Raw genomic sequence first — 21,153 nt, 5'->3', positions numbered from 1 at the left:
CAAACTGGTCCCCACGGACCAAAAGTATAGGAGCGAAGCGACTATACTTGTTATATAGGAGCGTCAGCGACTATATTATGAGCGCGAGCCCGGGTCCGAAAAAGCGTGTTTTTTGAGAAATAAAAATTCATATCTTTGGCTGTATGGCTAGTGAAACGATGAAATTTGGCATGTGGCCTCCCAATACATTGAGAATGATGGATCCGTAAACAGTTTTTTTTTTCGGTACCCACAAAGAGAGCGGTACCGAGTTGAAATCAAAAATTCGTAAAATAATGGGTAAAAATCGAGTTTCTCACGAGATCTCAAGTTTAAAGCTTTCAATCGAGCTGAAATTTTCAGGATATAAGGGTTCTTGGGTGATTCTTATCTGTATACTTTTTGGGCCAGATCCGTATACAGGGTGATTTATTATAAGCGATCAAAGTTGAGTAAAAAAAAAATTCAAAATGGTCCAGAGGCTAAAAGATAATTTTTATAAAAAAAGTTTTTCGGCGAAAAGACTTAGTTTTATGAGAGAAATAACATATTTAGAGCTTTTTTTTCAAAAAAATTTTTTTAACGAGTTCTGGCATTTTCAGTTTTTTTGAATTTGCCGCCAAACGAAACTTATTAAAAAAAAAAAAAAAATTCCAAAAAAAAGCTTCATCTTTTGTCTTTCAAATGCCATATAATCGAAATTTTTGTGAACCATACAGGGCGAGCAATAAAAAAATTTTCCCATGAAGGTCCAAAAAATTGACAAAAAAAAATCACATTTTATTTAATAACTTTTTAAGGGTGGAACTTGGAGATTTCAAACTTTTAACATTTATAACACTTTTTAAGGGCTTTTTTTTGATATACTCTACAGTCATCTACGTAGAGTAGTTTTTGCTCTACACCTTTTTTTAACTTTGAAGCTTAATACTGGAATACCTATCCAACGTAGAAGGACCATTTTTGCTTTCAGACACGCGGAATTTATCTGGCTATAATGCACTAAATACCGTTTTGTTTTAAATATCACCATTTTTTGAGAAAATGCAATTTTCCATAAAAAGTCCAAATAATCGGTCAGCTGAATATTGGTACCCCCCCGGGCGTGGCTCACAAGGTACAATAATTCGGGTGGTCTAGCACCCAACAAGCACGTCACCCAGGCAATGAAACCTGCGCTGTTCGCCCGTGTCCGCTTAAAATAAGACCCTTTTTATAATCGAAATTTAACTACTAAAACCGATTGGAATCGGTCCAGAATTGATGTTAAACTGTTCCTAAGGCTTTATACTATTTTTCCATGTACAAATCATAAGGTAAAAACCTTTTTTTATACCCTAAAACATCGTCTGAAAATGGTCGATTTTGACGTCTACGGGCGATTTTAATGCCGACTTTTACCGCAGTTTTGATGACATCAGTGACATGACGTCAACGTGAATTAATCGGCTCGGTGTTGCTTCTTATTTTCATTTATAAAATACTTAAATTAGGTCAGAATTTTCCGAAATCGGTATGGAATAATTCTAGAGACTCTGGAGAATCCGATTATGTGCATATCTTTTACCAAGTCGCCTTCCTTTAGCTGTGATCATTCGACAAAGTTGTAAAGTTTTAGAATTTACCGTGTTTTCATGCGACGGAAGGACTCATACATGGCATTTTGGGTGCGGGAGTGAAAGTTTAATTACTATTTATTTATTTTAACACAAAATCTAACTGTGGACTGTGGATCATTGTTATTATTTGAATTGTGAAAAAAACGCAAGCGTTAAAGGTAGGCCTTAATGTAATATGAGGAGCTTCAATGACAACCTAACCTCTACATGTATTATGTAAATAAATAACAAGACCAAAAAGGAGAAAATATTGAACTTATTAGTTAGAATAAGGCCCAAAATGTGAAAGATTGGCAAATTTCCGCTTAACTTAACGCTGTAAATGTTATATTACACCTTGCATATAAGCATATAATCAGTTTTCACCCAAGAGGTGTGTAACCTTAAAAGAGTAAGGAAATTCAACTACAGTTATGTGTCCCTAGTCAAATATGAATAACAAATAGATATCTGTATGGTCTAACAATTAACATCCATGCAAGGGTATCTTAATGGTTTTGCTCATGACTGGCAGCAGGCCACTTAGTCTGAATGCTCAGGTCAGCGAGATGCCAGGCTTTAAAACATCTAAGAGGATAATCGAAGCAGTAGATAACATCCAGTTGTGGCACTATCGAAGGGGAGGAATGCAGATTCTGGCAGCTAGATGTTTCAAGTGTTGAGTTGATGATAAGGTGGAAGATGGTGGTGAAAAGAAGCAGAAAAAGCCAGTCCAAAACTGGAGAGACTTTTTTTTATCTTATTGTTGTTGTTCTATATTCTATATTATTTAGATACCAAAGATAGTTTCCTTACAGAGAAGTATTTATATATCATATAGTTTAGTACATATTAAACATCATATTAGTGATTACTCCACACACAAAATTGTACAATTTTCATTTTACGAGAAATAGAGAACATATATATACAAATTTTTAAAGGATACACAAGGTTAAGTGTTGGGTTTCCTTCTATGCTCCCAAACTCTATAATGCTCTCCCTGCTACCATTAAACTGTTACCTACCAAGTTTTTTACTGCAATATAAATTTACTATAAAACAATATCTATTGAAAAAATGTTTTTTCTCAATACAAGAATTTCTAAATGATGATTTCTCATATATGTAATTATAATATAAAACTTTTAGGCTTTAAATCCTTTGATTAATAATAATATTAAGAAGTGTAAAGATTTTCTCTGCGACATATGTGAGCACCTTTGTGTATATGGCATTAACAAATTATGTTTATGTTTAAATTAGGTGTAAGAACAGCTGTTTTTGTAAAATGTGATATGTACTTACATAAGTTCATGAAATAAAGATGATTTTACTTTAATTATTTAACTGTGTTCACCATTTATTTTTCCTACCTTAAAGATTGAAATAATATAGCGGGTTGGGTTGGGTTAGAAGGGCAGAAAAACCTATAAACTTACTGGGTTTACATTAAAAGATTGAAATAATATAGCGGGTTGGGTTGGGTTAGAAGGGCAGAAAAACCTATAAACTTACTGGGTTTTCATGTAAACATTACAGCTATGTGGGGTTAGAGTCTGATAATGATGAGTGATCTCATCGAAACACATAAACTAGGAATATTTAAGAGAATTGGGTAAGTATTCATGTTCTTTTTCTACAGGAAAATAAAATTGTAAAATAGCTAATGTAACAAAAATATTATAAATGATTTGACATATTTATTTGACCGAGAGCATTATGAGAAACTAAAAGATCATTGTAAGTATGCTGCAAGGGTTAGTCCTCGGATTTTTGTTGTCCTCTTTTTCAGCTAGCATACCAATTTGACAATCAGATATCTTTGCTGTTCTGCAAGACATTGTAACTTTTTAATGACCTAAGTACATATTTTAAAAGACTTTCTAAATAAATTAAAAACATTGATTTAACAAGATGTATTATAATTAAGCAAAAGAATAAAGCAGTTCTTAAGTTAAGTATGTAAGAATATTCAGGTATAAATACTGTTCATGAAATATTTCAGATTAAGTGTATGTACAAATTTAAACTGATCGCCACATATAAACAGTAGCTCTTAGAAAACTGTTCCAATAATATCTGCTTTATATGAGAGTAAAGATTGTTTGCCTAAAAAGTGTAAATTTTAATTGTATGTTTTGAAATGTAAACTATTTATTATAGACATTTTGATGAAAATTAAAGATATGTATAAAATGGATAATAACTGTATGCTAATGACTGCAAAGTAATATAAAGCAAATTTGGTTTATGCCTTCAGGAATGGAATCTTGAATAAAACTCAACCTTTATTATAGATCATTTTTCTCTTTAATTATTAAAAGTAAATAACTGTATGACAAAAGTTGATAAAACAATAAACAGGTTATGAAATATAAACATGAAATAAGTTTTATTTTCTACCCAACAATAGGGTTTTTAGCTCCAATTGAAAGATTCTCGTGCCTTTTTGCCTATTCAAGATTTGAAACAAATAAAGTATATATAATTACATATGTATATTTCATTCAAATAACATTAAGTATATAAATTATAAATGCATCCAACTTCTGGTGAAAAAATCCAGTATTAAGTGAAACTTCATTGAAATATTGCTCCGTTCCACAACAAAAAAGTTGATTGTCTACAGTTTGTGTCACAGTTCAGTTGTTATATTCCTGTTTACTTCTTATTTTTATTTCCTTCCTCATATGACTGCACCTACTCCATCAAACACATTTCATAATCTCTGGGGAATCCTAACATACTTCATGTAGCTTATTTATTTCTGGCTGTGTAGTCTAATCAACAGTAAAGACAGGCAGTTCTTCCTGGTTTCCCAATTTCATCAATATGGTAGAATCTCAATGATTTCTTGATGGATGTCCTTAAGTATATGGTCTGAGCCCCATCAAACACATTTCATGATCTCTGCGGAATCCTAACATACTTCAATTAGCTTATTTATTCCTGGTTGTGTGGTATACTAATCAGCAGTTAAAACATGCAATTCCTCCTAGTTTACAACTAATGGGTCCCATAGCTGTTGAATTGTTGACCAGGATGAAAACAAATCATACTTTGTAATCATTCTAGATACACAAAAGGCCACACAAGCAAAATATATATAAACTTGAATGAAGTTATGCGATTTTTATCAGTCTTATTTTATAAGTCATTCTTTTTTTCATACATATTTCCACACTATAAGATAAATATATATATTTATATAAAACTGATAAAATACATATAGGTATGCATGCTAGCGTCCGTTCGAGTTTCAGCGACCAAAATCGAGAACGCGGCATATGTCGGTTGCCAGCGATTAAATTATAGTCCGTGCTCCATGTTATTTAATCGATGGATACGTTAGCGCTTGACCCTAAGCGCTAATCTGCTGCGTGACTTTAGAGTATCGATGCGGAAATTCGGCTGATCGCATTGATTTGTGGCATTTAATATTAGCCTGTATAGTCCTAAATCCATTTTCCCTAAAACGATTTAAAAACTTTTACTTTAAGTTCTTTATTTAAAAAATTATAGATTTCTATAGATTATAGAAAAAAATAAAATAAAGTTTTTTTTCTTGGCTTTTTTATCATTTATGATTAATTTTTATATAATATTTAAAAATTGATAAAAATATTCCTTTCAAATAAATAAATCCTTCATTTAAATATTATATTTAATTACTTATTTCGCAGTTATTTAATTTAAATAATTATGGATCCAAAAACTTAATCATCAAATCTTATGATCATCACAATAAAAAAATCCAAAACAAAAATATCGTCAGTGGCGACGATGGTTAAATGTCGCCGTTGCGAATAATCGCATTACATCGGGAAGCGCCTTAAAACTTCACGTACAAAGTTAGCTGTGATTTATAATTAACAAAAACAAAAGAGCATCGGTCGGCAACCGGCGTATCCAGGTTAAATAAACCTCCATTTTATATTCCGTTTTTGCATCAAAGAGTAAAATTTCCGCGGAAATTTCTTTTATGCTAATTTTGAGGAATATTCGTGTGTTATAAACAGTTTTTAGTTATTAATTTATTTGAGTGTTAATTATCAATTTATTATAGTTTTTAGGTTAGCAATAATAATTATTAGGCTTATTAGATCTGCATTTTGCTTTGCAACAGTGATAAACCAAGCCAGCAAGCAAAAATTTTGGACAAATTTGGATCATTGAATTCTATTGTATTATTTGGTTTTTCATAGTTCCATTTTACAAAATCAAAGGTAAGTTTTTATGTTAATTTAAGCATATTATGAATACAGTAATCTTAAAATCTATTTATATTATAAATCTGGACATATGAGTTATAAAATTGCCTGGAATTTCTTAATATTTCTTTTGTGCTAATTTTGAGCAATATCAACAATTTTTAGCTATAAGTTAATTTTCTATTGTTTCTAGGATCTCAAGCAATAATTATTGGACTCATATATTGACAAAACAAGCAAGCAAGCAAAGTTTTTGGAAAAATTTGACTCATTGCACCATATAGTACATATTTGTCTTCTATAGTTCCATTTTACAAAATCAAAGGTAAGTTTTATTTAAATTTATGTATTATCAATATTATATTTCTCAGTTTTAAAATTTATTCATCGTATAAATATGTGATTACACATGGAAAAGATGTGTATGTTTTAGATATGATTTTTACTTAGGGTGTCTTAAGAGATCTAAAGTAAAAGTATTTTATAAAGTGTATACCACTCAGATATGTAAATTAATTTTTAAATACATAAAGAGGAAAGAAAATAACTGTTATTGTATGAAACAAATTAAGAAGAATATATACATATATAAATATCCTTTTATTTAAATGGTATTTTTTAAAGTAACTTCCTAGAAAGAAACTTTCTAGAAAGTTTTTTCTAAAGCAAAAATTAACTATCTGCTTACATTTAATTAAAATAATTTTTTAACTAATGCATTTTATTCTCATATTATTTATTTTGAGTCTATTCCAATTAGATTCTTTGGAGTATTTATATTTTTGTGTTTTTTTCAAGTATTTTTTATGACAATGATGCCAATTTATGTCTACTATGATCTTAATGGGATTTAATTTTCTAGTTATTCCTATGGAAATATTGACATCTTTAAAAAGTGCCTTTATTAATCATATGCCTAAATATTAATAATTTTTTTTTTTTATTTTTGAATAAATATATATTACAACTATTTAAATTTTTAAAATAAAAACAGTCCTAATGATATTTTTATTTATTTTATTGTTAAAAAATATTGTTATTAGGCAATATTAAGTAGTAAATTATAATATCATGAAGATGAACACAAGAAATTAAAAATGTAGCACCTTAATAACTAAAATCATTTATAACTAAAAAAAAATTAAATTATGAGATTATTATTGATGTTTTATTTATTCTTACAAGGTGAAAATTAATTGAACTTTAAGTAGCCTACAAATAAATTCCGGCTCTTGGCATTATATATTGGTTAAATTGTGTGGGCACTAATCCCTTTTTCAGCCCGAAAATAAAATTTATGACTGAAAAGTACAATTTCTATTTAAAAGAATGTATATTAAGAGTGTATTGGCTTCACTTTAGTATTATCTACATCTAGATACAGACAGATATTTAAGAATATTTACAGATACACCCAGATTTTAGATTTTAGATATTTAATAATTCTTGACAAAAAAATATTTACAATCTTTTTGCATCTTATTTAAAGATCATTCTTAATTATTCATTATTAATTATAAAGCCCAGATACTTTATTTCATTTATCCAGTTTACCACTACCACTTTATTCATTGGATTATAATAGTTAAATTATAATGCAGCAATTTAATATATTTCCATTTAACATTACTGCTAATTAAGATTGTTTTTTATTTATTTAGAGCCTAATTTTAGCCAATGTATAAATAAGAGTACTGCTTTTATTTTTATATAACATTTAAACTTCTATTCACAAATATTGTAATTCCTATATTATAAGTCATACTACAACAATTCTAAATAAGCTATAAAATCTAAAATAAGAACATTTTGAAATTCTTATAGAACATATGCATACAACCATTTTTGATAAAAGTGATATAGTTTGTTCTGTATTATGTATTGACAACTTTTCAATGAATATCTTGTTAAATTTTCTGGATAAATTGTCAATTACCAAAATATAACTAAGGTGTTTTAAGTGTCAAGGGTTCTTTCACAAGAAAACACATAGAATATAGTGAAGAATACGAAGCTACAAATTGTTCCAGCAATTTTAAGAAATTTTAAAACTGTGTTGAAGCAAACAAAAATGTTGCAACTAAATATGATATCACATCATGCAGCCAATAACACTAATTGTCCCACATGCCAATATCATTTAAAACATTTAAGAAATAAAATTGATTATGGACCTTAATGGTACAAACAGATCAAGAAGTAATAGTAAATGAACTTGACAATCTGACTGAAGGTAGAGTGGGACGGCTAGTGGAGTTGGAGCCATTGCATGAATTAGTTAATAAATGTTGTTCAGTTAAATATAAGAAGTGCCAAGGAAAATTTTGATAAGTTGTTATTACTGTTTCAATGGGGTAAGCTAACATACTGTGATATATTCATATTGCCTGAATACTTTAAGTTAAATTCTTGGGATCTGTACAAAATTGCAGGGTATGACACCTACTATAATCAGGGAGTCTTTAATGGATATGATAGGATTCTGATCAGATCCACATTAAATCCAGAAGTTACTCATAATAAATTGAAAAAATCAAAGGTAATGTTAATTAGAATCACATTTGAGTTTTGTGAATACTCTTTTGGTATATCTGCAATTTAAAAATCACCTAAGGTAAATGATTAGTTTTTTGTTGGGGATTTATCTGAATATTTGCAGGTCAAGCAATATGATTGAAATTCTTACAGGAGATATTAATATAAATCTTAAAGCAGTAAATTAAGCAACTGTTCATGAATACCTTTGCTTTTTAGCAAGGTTTGGCTATACATTCTATATTAATAATGCCACACGATATGATACAGGAACATGCATTGACCATCTTTTTATTAAAAGTAGAATACAACAGCTCTGTTTTGAGTCATTTATTTTAGACACCTATATTACTGACCATTACCCAATCATGATTGTAACTAAACGCAATTCTTGCAAAAACCCAGAACAAAAATCCAATATAAAATTGATTATGATATTTTAAAACAGAAACTTTCCTCTGATGACAGCTGGGCTCAAGTCTTTCAATCTAATGATCCTAAACAGGCAACAGAGGCTTTTGTATTCCATTTACTGAATTCCATAGAACATTCTAAGGTGGTTGTCAAAAATGAAAAAAAAACAACAAAAAAGCCCAGCCATGGATTACAAATGGAGTAATTACCTCAATAAAGCACAGAGATAATCTAAAGAAGAGATTATTGAAAAATCCAAATCCCTTACTTGAGCCAGAATATAAAGCCTACCAAAATAGCCGCAACACATTAATTAAGAAAGTTAAATATAATTAGTACAAAAAAGAAATTACAGAAAACGGCAACAATATGAAAAAATATATGAAACAATAAACCGCATGAAAAATAAAGAGTAATAAGCAAATTAAAATTACGAAAGATGATGATACAGAATTTAAAAGTAAGACATAAATGATAAACTTCTGCAATAATTATTTTATAAATGTAGGGACAAAACTAGAACAGAAAGAAAGGGTTAAATTAGGATTTAATAAAGTCAAACATTAGCTAGACCATTTTAAATTGTCGCTGAACCTTCAAAAAACACAGTATGTAGCTTTTTCCTCAAAAATGATTAGTAGACCACCTTTTGATTATGATTGAGTGATAGTGATGTAATAAAATCTTGTGATCAAACAAAATATCTTGTGGTGTTATTATAGATCAAAATCTTAAATGGACACATCACATAAATAATGTAGCATCTAAAGTTAGGAAATTAGTATATAAGTTTTATATTTTAAGGAAGATCTTAAATTCTAACTTGTCAATTTTAATTTATAAATCCTTGGTAGAATCTATATTGGGTTATGGAATAGTGGTATGGCGAGGAACCTATAAACTACATTAAGACCTCTACAAATTGTCTAAAACTACATTCCAAAAGTAATAAATAAAAAAAGTAAATTTTATACAACCAATCTGTTATATAATGAACAAATTTTCAATGTTCAAAAATAATTTATTTTATCAACTTGCATATTTATTCATAAAAAAGAGAAAAAAGAAATAGATCATTTTTATCAAACACTGCAAAATGTAAATAGATACTTAGTATTACCAGTTAGTCATAAAATATTAAATTTAAAATCTTTCATTTATTTGGCTCCAAGTTGTAAATATTGTACCTGTAACAGTTAGAAGCATAAACCAAATTAAAAATTTTAGTAAAAAATGTGGGATGTTTTTATTTGAAAATGTGATATGTATCTGTGTAGGTACATATAATACAATATAAGTTCTGTTTTTGTAATTATTGATTGCTTAGTTTCTGTCTAGGTAACCATGTACGTTATTTATTTTTACAATATTAGAGCATGTATGTGTTGCCCATACAGACATTGAGTCGTCTAGGTGCAAAATTAAAACTATGATGTTACAAATATATTATTTTTTAGTTGCAAAGAAACATATGTATATATATAAACAGTAATATATTTATTTGTATTGTATTGTAAAGGAAGTTGATTTTTCAGATGCCAAAAATGAGTAAAAAGTCTGCTAAGACAAAGAGCCTCCAGAAAAAAGAAAAATATTTATCCAAGAAGCTGGCAAAAAAAGAGAGTGGCACCAATGACAAAAATTTAGAAACCTTAGGTAAGGAAGTACATTTGCAACAAAAGTTGCCCAAAGATAAGATTCCAGAGGATAGTACAAGAAAGGTAAATTTTAATAAAACTGTAATTGAGTCTAATAAGCGAAAATCATTAACGGTTATTGATGACAATGATGCATTGTCATCAAAAACTGTAACTCAGAAAAAACAAAAAGTTATTGATTCTTTTAAAAAGCTATCCCATACAGATGAAATTGAGAATAATGAAAAGGAGGCGGAACATACTAGAACCAATTGCCCAACAAAGTTTGAACTAGCTTTAAGAGAAGGCCCCACCATTGTATGCAGTTGTTGTTTGCGATTATGGTTTCCCACTTCATGTAAAAAAATAGATCTACAAGTGCTAAAAAACAAATTTGGAAACCAATTCACTACACAAATTTGCAATGATGATGGGGTTTTCTTCTGCAAGTCTTGCTCATCAAATATTTATAAAGGACAATTGCCAAAGTTCTGGTCCGGCAATCACAATATTGTTCACCCTATACCAGTTGAGCTAAAAGATCTGACTATCCTTGAAGAAAGGATGGTGTCGGCCAGGTTACCTTTCATGCAAATCCGGCAGGTAGGATATGCACGACAGTGTTACATAACTGGCCAAATAGTCAATGTCCCTATAAATATAGATACTTCGACCAAATTATTGCCTAGAAATGTAGAGGAGACACAAACTATTCAGGTTAAGCTCAAGAGAAAAATGAACTATAAAAATGATTATCTCCTGGAAACCATACGGCCCGCAGTTGTTTTAAAAGCAGCAAGATTTTTGTGTCAACAACCTCTTTACATACAAGAAGGTATAAAGCAATCAGATGATTGGGAAAAAAATATTAATGACTATATACGATCTCAAGTAGAATCCTCTACACAGATCTTAAATGAAGGCTCAAAAGTGGTGGACGTGAATTCTAAAACAGTGTGTAGTGAAAACTTTGAAGAATTGTTCGATAATGCGTTTTTCGAAACAATGGAAGTGCCCCTAGAATCTAAGAATGACGATAAAAATATTCAAGCAGAATCTTCAATTGAAAAAAACACCATATACAATTTAGATGAATTCTTAGATGAAGAAGAAGAGCCCTTAAATCCTGGAGGCCAAGAAACTTTGCTTGACAAATGTAACCTAGAAAATATCTGTTTTGCCCCAGGAGAAGGTAAAACGCCAATACATTTGATGCTTGACCAGTTTAGCGATGAACTCTCATTTCCTACACTTTTCTGTGGACATGCTAAGCAATTTCTTACAAAATTCTCCTATTCTGACCAGACGAAAATACTACTCCAGCACAAAGACAGGCGATTTGCAAGGACAGACTATCTGTTGTATACCTTTAAAAAACGTCAACTAATCCAATTATCCAGTGCAATTGCAACATGTCTCAGGAAAAAGAGGAATGAGGATGGAAAATATACAGCTGGACAAGTAAAACAAGCAAATTTTCTAGACCAGCTGATTCGAAGTGACATGGGATTCCATTTTCTTGGTAAAATTGCAGGTTCACCTGCTTATTGGAAACACGAAAAGACAAAATTACTGTGTATGATTCGTCAATTTGGAATCCCTACACTGTTCTTTACCGTTTCAGCAGCCGAAACCGCATGGCCCGAATTAATCAAGGTATTAGCACAAGTTATTGATCAAAAAGACGTTACTTTAGAGGAGGCTGCGAGTATGCCCTACTTAGAAAAAACTCGCTTAATTAGAACAGATCCGATAACTTGTGCCAGATACTTTGATTATCGGTTCAAACTGCTATTCAAGCATATGAAGAGTCAAAATGGACCCTTTAAACAAAATCCCATAGAGCATCATTATTACCGCATAGAATTTCAACATCGTGGGTCTCCTCATGTTCACGGGTTATTGTGGTTATCTAATGCTCCAAAATTCCAAGAAACACCAGAAAGTTTCAAAGAGTGTGCCGAATTCGCGAACCGGTATATTACTTGTAATAGTGATTTAGAAAGTGTCCGTGATATAATTCAGTTTAATACGCATCATCATTCTAAATCGTGTCAAAAAGAAGTGCGGGGACACAAAGTTTGCAGGTATGGTATCCCATTCCTGCCAATGGATAAATCGGTAATTCTAACGCCAATAAAAATTGACAAAACCAAGGAAGCGGATTTACGTAAGGCCATGTCTGAAAAGTTTTTGATGATAATGCGTAGGCTTAAAGATAAACCAGATTTGTCATTCGAAAACTTTTTGGCTGACCTTGGTATGTCTAAGGATGAGTATCTTAATGTTATACAGCACAACATATTTAAAACTACTTTATTTTTAGAAAGGCAGCCAAAAGATGGATTTATTAACAACTTTAATGCTGAAATGTTCTCCATGATGAAGAGCAACATGGACATTCAATTAGTTTTTGAGCCATATGGTTGTTGTACCTACATAGTCAACTATATCAATAAGTCTCAAAGAGGTGTATCTGATATTTTAATGAAGACTATGGAAGAAATTAAAAAAGGTAATTTAGATGTTAAGGGCAAACTTAAATCTCTTGCAGCAGCTTTCTTAAATGCGAGCGAAGTAAGTGCCCAGGAAGCCGCCTACTGTGTGTTACAACTACCGATGCACGACACCTGTACCTCCTATGTATACATCCATACAAATCCAATCAGGGAAAGGACAAAAATGTTGAAACCATTAGCACAACTTAAAGAAATGGACAATGACGATCCCAATATTTATTGTGATGGTCTTATAGAACATTATGAACAGCGGCCTGATGAAATGGAAAACATATGTTTAGCAGAGTTTGCGGCCTATTATGATTTCTTTAAGAAACAGGCAGAAACAAAGGCTAACGGTTTACCCTTAAAAGATGGAAGTGGCGTTTTAGTTAAAAGGGGTCATGCTAAAATTTTAGCCTATCGTAGTTATGGACTTCAGCAAGACCCTCTTAACTATTATAGGGAACAAATAATGTTATACATCCCATGGAGAAATGAAGTGGATGAAGTTGAAAATGATAACATTGATCAACAGACCATATACAAAGATCGATACCAAGAAATTGTTACAAATCGACAAAAGTTCAATGTCTTAGATGAACAGGTAATCGACGAAGCACTGAAACTTGCCGAAGACCGATCAAATCAATTAGACGATGGTGGATTCGGTGGAGAAATTGATGATGAGTTTATGCCTTATGGACTAGACAACCCCATTTATGATCCATTCAATCACATCATCGATAAGAAAGACGACGAAGCGCCAGTAAAACATATCGCTTTCCCAACGCCTCATCAGATAAGCGATTCAGAGTATGAAGCCCTCATAAGCAAACTGAATCACAAGCAGTATCAGTTCCTTAATGTTGTGCAAGACAGTCTAATTGAAGGGGAACCTTTCTACTGCACACTTAGTGGTCCAGCAGGTACAGGCAAAAGTCACCTGATTACAGCAATAACTCAGTCGTTATTACGCCATTTCAATTCAATACCAGGTAATAATCCCGAAAGTTTAAAAGTTTTACTTTGTGCGCCTACAGGTAAAGCGGCATTTAATATCGGAGGTATAACCTTACATTCCGCATTATCATTACCTATCGCTCAGTATGGTGAACAATTAATTCCATTACACCATGACACCGTTAATACTATTTATTGTAATTTATGTGACTTAAAATTAATTATTATAGACGAATATTCCATGGTTGGTGCCAGATTGTTTGACCATATTAACAGTAGATTGCAGCAAATTTTTAAATCTGACGCCATCTTTGGAAATATTCCAATAATTTTATGCGGCGATAATCGTCAATTGCCCCCAGTAATGGATATGTATATTTTTTGTCCAGTAAAAACAAATCCGTATAAAGAATTATGTGGAACTTATTTGTGGGATCATTTTAGGTATTTTGAGCTTACAGAAATAATGAGGCAAAAAGAAGACAAGTCTTTTGCAGTTGCCCTAAACAATATGGCGTTTGGTAAAATGACCGACGAAGATGTAGAGTTGATCAAGTCCAGGGAAATTGACAATATTGACCTGATTCCTGAAGACACTATGCATTTATTTGCCACCAATAGAGAAGTAGATGCATTCAATGAAATGAAACTTTCTACATTTCAGACCGAGCGAGCAATAAGTCAAGCCAGAGACGTAATCAAAGGAAGTTGCTCAGAACGATTAAAACATTTATTTTTAGAACATGCTAAAAGTTTAAAAAAATCAGAGAGTTTTGGCCTAATGTTAAGTTTAATATTGCAGGTAGACGCTAAATACATGATTTCAATGAATATAGATACCAGTGATGGGATAGTAAATGGTGCAACAGGTATCCTACGGCAAATAGACTATGACCAAAATAAAGTTCCATACAGAGTGTGGATGGAGTTCTTTGATTCCAAGTCAGGCAAGGAATGCCGAAAGAGAAACGAGTCCCTTAGGAAGTCTATGTATTTATCACCCACTTGGACACCCATAGAAAGAGCTGCCAGAGCTGTTAAAGTTCAAAAAGGCAGCAATGTTCACGTTGAGCGTCTTCAGTTTCCTCTTTTAATCAGTGAAGGAATTACAATCCACAAAAGTCAAGGTGCCACCTATGAACAAGTAGCTGTTCACATTGGTAAGGGAATGACGAGAACCAGTACCTATGTTGCTTGTAGTCGGGCCACAAAGCTAAGTGGCCTCTACATCATTGGTAAGTTTAAGGCCCCTAAACCGGCAACCGAAAAGGATGCTGCTTATAAAGAACTGGTAAATATGCAAGAAAACAAGCTTTTAACATCCAAGTATAACACTCAGTACCTTAATGATTCCAATGTCAAATACATTATTGCTTACCAAAATGTGCAAAGTCTACCAAAAAATCTCAATCTTATAAAAAATAATCCCATTTTTAAAGATGCACATTTCCTAATTTTTGTTGAAACCTGGTTATATAAAAACAAAAAAAATATAAAATTAAATGATTTTGAAGTGTTTGCCAACTTGAGTAACGATCGACCTGTAAGTAAACCCTTTGGCATAATTTGTTTCAAGAAAAAAAATGTGTCAGCAAAAATAAAGTCAGTGAAAAAATACACCAAAGATTTCTCTGGTATAGTTTTTCAAGCAATCACATTTTACTTGAATGAAATTTATGTCATAGCAGTTTATATTCCTCCAAAATTGAGCATTGTACAAGCTAAAGTATGTTTTGAAGACATTATTGATCAACAAAGTGATATACTAATCATTGGTGATTTTAATCAAGATATTATTAATCAAAATGAAAATGGTTTAAAAAATTATTTAATATCTAAAAGTTTAAGTTGCAAATTGAGTATTGGCGAATCAACTACAAAATCAAAAACTCAAATTGATTGGCTTTTTAGTAATTTTAATAATTTAAGTTACAATATTTATAATACTGTTTACAGTCACCATAAATCTCTAGTGGTTAGTATTTATAATAAAGGTTTTATTCCGAAGCAGCTAAATCAGAACGTTGATAACAATAAACCATTCACAAAAGGTTTTAACGAACTAAAATTTAATACCAAGCAAATCCAAACACAAAGTTCATTATTTGACTCTACTTGCCAAAGTGTAGATAATGACATGGTAATAGATATTAGTTCAGATCATGAAAACAATCTCAACTTATTTAATAAACCACCTGCTTTATTAAACAACGATATGGTGTCATGTTATGCAAATAGCACCATACAGTCATTTTTATGTTTGCCTGAATTTCGCGTTTCTATTTCAAAGCGAAATACAGCGCTAAACAGTGCTCTAAATGATATTATGCTCACCAAAATTAATTCCACATTAAAAGTTCGACAATTGGTGTCTGGTCGAAATGGTGAAAATTTTGCTGTAAATCAACAAATGGACGCTCAATCGTTTTGTCAATCTTTAATAAGAAAATTAGATGCAGATGATTTCGGCATTTTTATAAAAGCTAATGTTCATGAACTTTTAAATTGTCAAAATTGTAATATTAATATCAATGAAGATGGACAAGTAATATACACTCACTTTCTTTATTTTCCTGAAAACTGTGGCAATTTAATTGACTTTAATTCAATGTTAATGTTAAAAGACTCTGATAGAATGTGCCCACAGTGTGGCAATAATCTGAAAACACGCTCAGTGGTTACCGGCCAGAAATATTTGGTAGTATGTCTTCAGAGAATTGGCCCTCAAGGGAATAAGATAAATGCTAAATTTTATAATTTTGCTTCTGAAAGTGTTATTTTAGATGATCAAATATTCAGAGTAAAAAGTGTTGTTAGGCATCATGGAAACACCATTGGATCTGGTCATTATACATCTATAGTTAATTATAACGATCAGTGGTGGAAGTGTGATGATAATCGCATAAGTAGAATATCTAGTTTTGATAACAGTTTAGAAGATGTATATTTAATACTATTAGAAAAATGTTAAATTTTGTTAAAATACTAGGACCAACCTATTAAACGTAAAGAAAATTACAAATGGGCAAAGCAATTTTAAAAAGAGTTTTGCATTACCAAAAATAAGCCATAAGTGATTAATTATTCGCTTTCACAATGAAAATCCCTTTTCTAATTTCTTATATATATTGCTAAATTGTTATTTTGGACAATCAAATAGTTAGACTTTAAACAGAACTACATAAAAAAGAACACATTTTTAAATGTGAATAACTTTATCTTTTAAATCCCAATGATAGCTGTTAAAAATAATACTAGTATCGAAAAATGAGTTAAAAAATGTAAATAAAATTATTGGAATGTATAGACAATTAATTACCATATTATTATTTCAAAATCTATGCCTGTTTCAAGGGTATATTAAAATAAAATAGCAGTTTGGTATTTGTTACAATGATTTATTGAAAACGAGAAATTTGTATCGATAATAAACTATGATTGTCTTATAGCTTTAGCTACAGCACCACTTGACATTAATAGCAACTTAAGTTAACAAAAAGGCTTAAACAAAAGTACTAAAACAGCTAAAAATGCTAAAGTACCAAAAGCCCAAAAACACTAAGCTGCTAAAAAATGTCCAAGTTATGTTGTGCTAAAACATTAATCCAATCAGGTACAATGAATACTAATTTATTTTTATACTGTTTTGGTTGAGCAATTACCAAAATAACTGCATAAAAATAATGTAATAATAACTAAGAATTTATTTATTTATTAATGGTAATGTAAATAAATATAAACATAATTTAATTTCAGAATAGTTAACCAAAAGATAAAGTTTTTTAAGCCTAGTCAATTTTTGAGCCCGAAAAATAGGCCTATTTAGAAGTTAATTACAAGTTAAGCATTTACCTGAATTACACTTACTTAATTTATTATTATTATCTTATAAATGAATAAAGTATCAGTTTGGCATTTTAAATCCTATTTAAATTTGTAAAAAGGTAATAATCATTACGTTTAAATAATATATGACCAACAAATAGTTTTCACATCATAATTGAAGTTATCATACTTTTCTTTCATAATGATAAACTATGATTGTCTTACAGTTTTAGCTACAGTACCACTTGACATTAATAGCAACTTTGGTAAATAAAAGGCTTAAACAAAAGTACTAAAACAGCTAAAAATGCTAAAGTACCAAAAAGCCCGAACACACTATAAGCTGCTAACAAATGTCCAAGTTATGTTGTGCTAAAATAATAATCCAATCAGGTACATCAAATACTAATTTTATTTTTGTCTGGTTGGTCAATGTCATTAAAGATTTTAATGTCTAATATAAATAGACAAGTATAATGTTCTTATAATTTTGTAATATGTTTAATTTGAAATGTTAAAGAAAACATAGTAAAATATATTTTTTAAAGGGCAAGAAAAAATTGTAGGCAAATATTTCTGTTTTACTATTTTATCACATTTTAAGTAATTTTTATTAATCTTTTAAATGTATCCAGTATTAGTATTGGTATTTTCAATCCTATTTAAGTTTATAAAATGGAGATGAAGTTTACATTTAAATTTACATATGACCAACAAGTACTTTCAACATCATAATTAATTGAAGTGATCATAATTTGCTTTGATAATTATAAACTATGATTGTCTTATAGCTTTAGCTACGGTACCACTTGACATTAATAGCAACTTTAGTAAATAAAAGGCTTAAACAAAAGTACTAAAACAGCTAAAAATGCTAAAGTACCAAAAGCCCGAACACACTATAAGCTGCTAACAAATGTCCAAGTTATGTTGTGCTAAAATAATAATCCAATCAGGTACATCAAATACTAATTTTATTTTTGTCTGGTTGGTCAATGTCATTAAAGATTTTAATGTCTAATATGAATAGACAAGTTTAATGATTTTATAATTTTGCAATATATTTAATCTGAAATGTTAAAGAAAACAACAAATTACATTATTTCAAGAGCAAGAAATTGTAGAAAAATATTTCTTTTTTTTTACTATTTTATTACGTCTTAACTCATTTTTATTATCTTATAAATGTATAAAGTATTAGTATAGGGATTTTCAATCTTATTTTAGTTTCTAAAATAGTAATAACATTTACGTTTAAATACATGACTGGCCAACAAGTACTTTTAACATCATAATTAAAGTTATCATAATTTGCTTTGATAATGATAAACTATGATTGTCTTATAACTTTAGCTGCAGTACCACTTGACATTAATAGCAACTTAAGTAAATAAAAGGCTTAAACAAAAGTACTCAAACAGCTAAAAATGCTAAAGTACAAAAAGCCCAAACACACTATAAGCTGCTAAGCAATGTTCAAGTTATGTTGCGCTAAAACAATAATCCAATCAGGTACATCAAATACTAATTTTATTTTTGGCCGGTTGGTCAATGTTATTAAGGATATTCATGCCTAATATATGAGCATAATTATCTTATAATTTTGCAGTCTGTTTAATTTTAAATGTTGTTATTCTTATATTATATTGTATTATCTAAGGGGCAAAAAAAAATAGAACAAATACTTAAAAACAGAATTTAAAAAATATTCTCATAATGTTAATACTTAATAAACAATAATATTATACATATAATGGTCAACAAATTACAAGACAGTTTCAATAATAATTGGCAGAATTCAAGTATAGTACAAAGGCTAATACATGAATGAGTACCTACCTAAATAGCTAAAAAAACGCTAAAATAAAAGGTACTAAAAGCCTCAAAACAGTACAAAAATTACTGGAAGTTGCCGGTTTTATTGTTTATACAATTACGTGCATATTTATGTAGCACTTTTTTCCAGTTGACCAATTTTACAATATTGAGATAAACTAGAAAATATTTGGCACTAGAGTATTAACAAATTGAGTATTATTAGTCAAGACATGCAAAACAGTCAAGACTTAATCGTAACTATTGATAAAGGAATACTTTTGTTATTTTTAATATCTCTCTAAAAAAAGAATTAAAATATATTTTTATTTCAACAAATAAAAATATATTTTGGCAACTGTTGACTAGTTGGCCCCGCAGCAACAATTGTCTATTGCTTTCGAGAAATGAATAATTTCTTGGATATGCAATACTGATGAGTTCATAATGAGGACGAAACAATATGTTGCTCATAAGATGCTAATAATATGGTTTCTTTTTCTAGTGATCCATTTGTATTCCAGATTCTATTTTAATCGTGATCAATCAGCAGCCTTTAATTTGAAGAAAACGCATTCAACGGACTTGACAATGACAAGTGGATACATCCTTTTATGGCAAGAAGTTGGATGGCTTAAAATTTAGTTATTGGTGAGGACTTTTCGTGTTGTTAATATTTTATTACATTTTTTCATTCTAGGTCTATAAAAAAAAAAAACAAGAAGTTTTATGGTATAATCCAAAGCTGCAAAACTTCTACTGGAATGAATTGAATGAATTGACGAAACAGTGGGCTGCCAAGGCAGTTGTGCATATAGGTCTCCTGAGGGACCCGTCATGCCCCACCGGGGGTTACCAGAGCCCAACGGCCTTAGAGAAACCGATAAGGTTTGAAGGACTTAAAGTCGCTCGGTACACTGAAAGTGTTACCCAAGTATTTGAACCTGGCGCGCGTGAGTGCTGGGCACTCCCCGACTACATGGTCAACGGTTTCATCCTCCTCACAGCACCATCGGCATTCCGGGTTGTCCGCAATACCGATAGTATGGAGATGGCTTCTTAAGTGCCAGTGACCGGTTAAAACACCTGTCACTAGCCGAAAACTTTGACTGAAATCCGAGGACAATTAAGTAAGTTTTTACTCAAAAAATGTTTTTTGGTCAGACAACTTTTTAGAACTAAATTAAAAAATAATTTTAAGAAAGTTGCAAAAAATTATTCAACTATTATAATAAAAGTATCGTTATTTATTCTATCAGTCAGACCTAAGATTTAATTCTTGAAATATAAAAGCTACTTTTCTGAACATTTTCATTTCTTATAACTTTTTTGGTCTAAACATATTGTTTATTTTTTTAATTATGCGCATGTCTCTTTATATGTATCCATAAATTCGGTCACTCTGCAATATTGACACTTTTATTCAAGTAAAAAATATGGTTATTTCTGCAAAACTTTTTTTACTAAGTAACTTAATTATTGTTTATTATATTTGACATATAACACACTATATTGACATACAACGCGACTATATAACACATTATGGTTCTTTGAAGCATGATACCCCAACAACTGGTCCTCTCTTTCTTTAGCATATAAACGTTGGCCCCCCCCAACTGACCAGACTTGAGTACACATGATCATTTTTGATTTTTTTTAAGAATTCCTTTATAGC

At 30.5% G+C, this 21,153-nt stretch overlaps 1 protein-coding gene across 1 annotated transcript in view; it reads left to right on the top strand.

The window, feature by feature from the left end:
- Positions 1 to 5,569: 5,569 nt before the first annotated feature.
- Positions 5,570 to 21,153, top strand: part of LOC126734651 (uncharacterized) — a 54,687-nt gene continuing 39,103 nt past the window's right edge. Inside the window, exons 1-3 of the mRNA XM_050438349.1 lie at positions 5,570 to 5,806; positions 5,985 to 6,116; positions 10,276 to 12,892. Of these exons, the coding sequence (XP_050294306.1) occupies positions 10,276 to 12,892 (2,617 nt within the window). The 5' untranslated portion in view covers positions 5,570 to 5,806; positions 5,985 to 6,116. The remainder of the gene's footprint in view (positions 5,807 to 5,984; positions 6,117 to 10,275; positions 12,893 to 21,153) is intronic.

The sequence above is a fragment of the Anthonomus grandis genome, chromosome 3, assembly GCF_022605725.1.
Source record: "Anthonomus grandis grandis chromosome 3, icAntGran1.3, whole genome shotgun sequence".
Classification (NCBI taxonomy): domain Eukaryota; kingdom Metazoa; phylum Arthropoda; class Insecta; order Coleoptera; family Curculionidae; genus Anthonomus; species Anthonomus grandis.
Note: the sequence above shows the minus strand (reverse complement) of the source record. Positions and strands in the feature narration are given on the sequence as shown.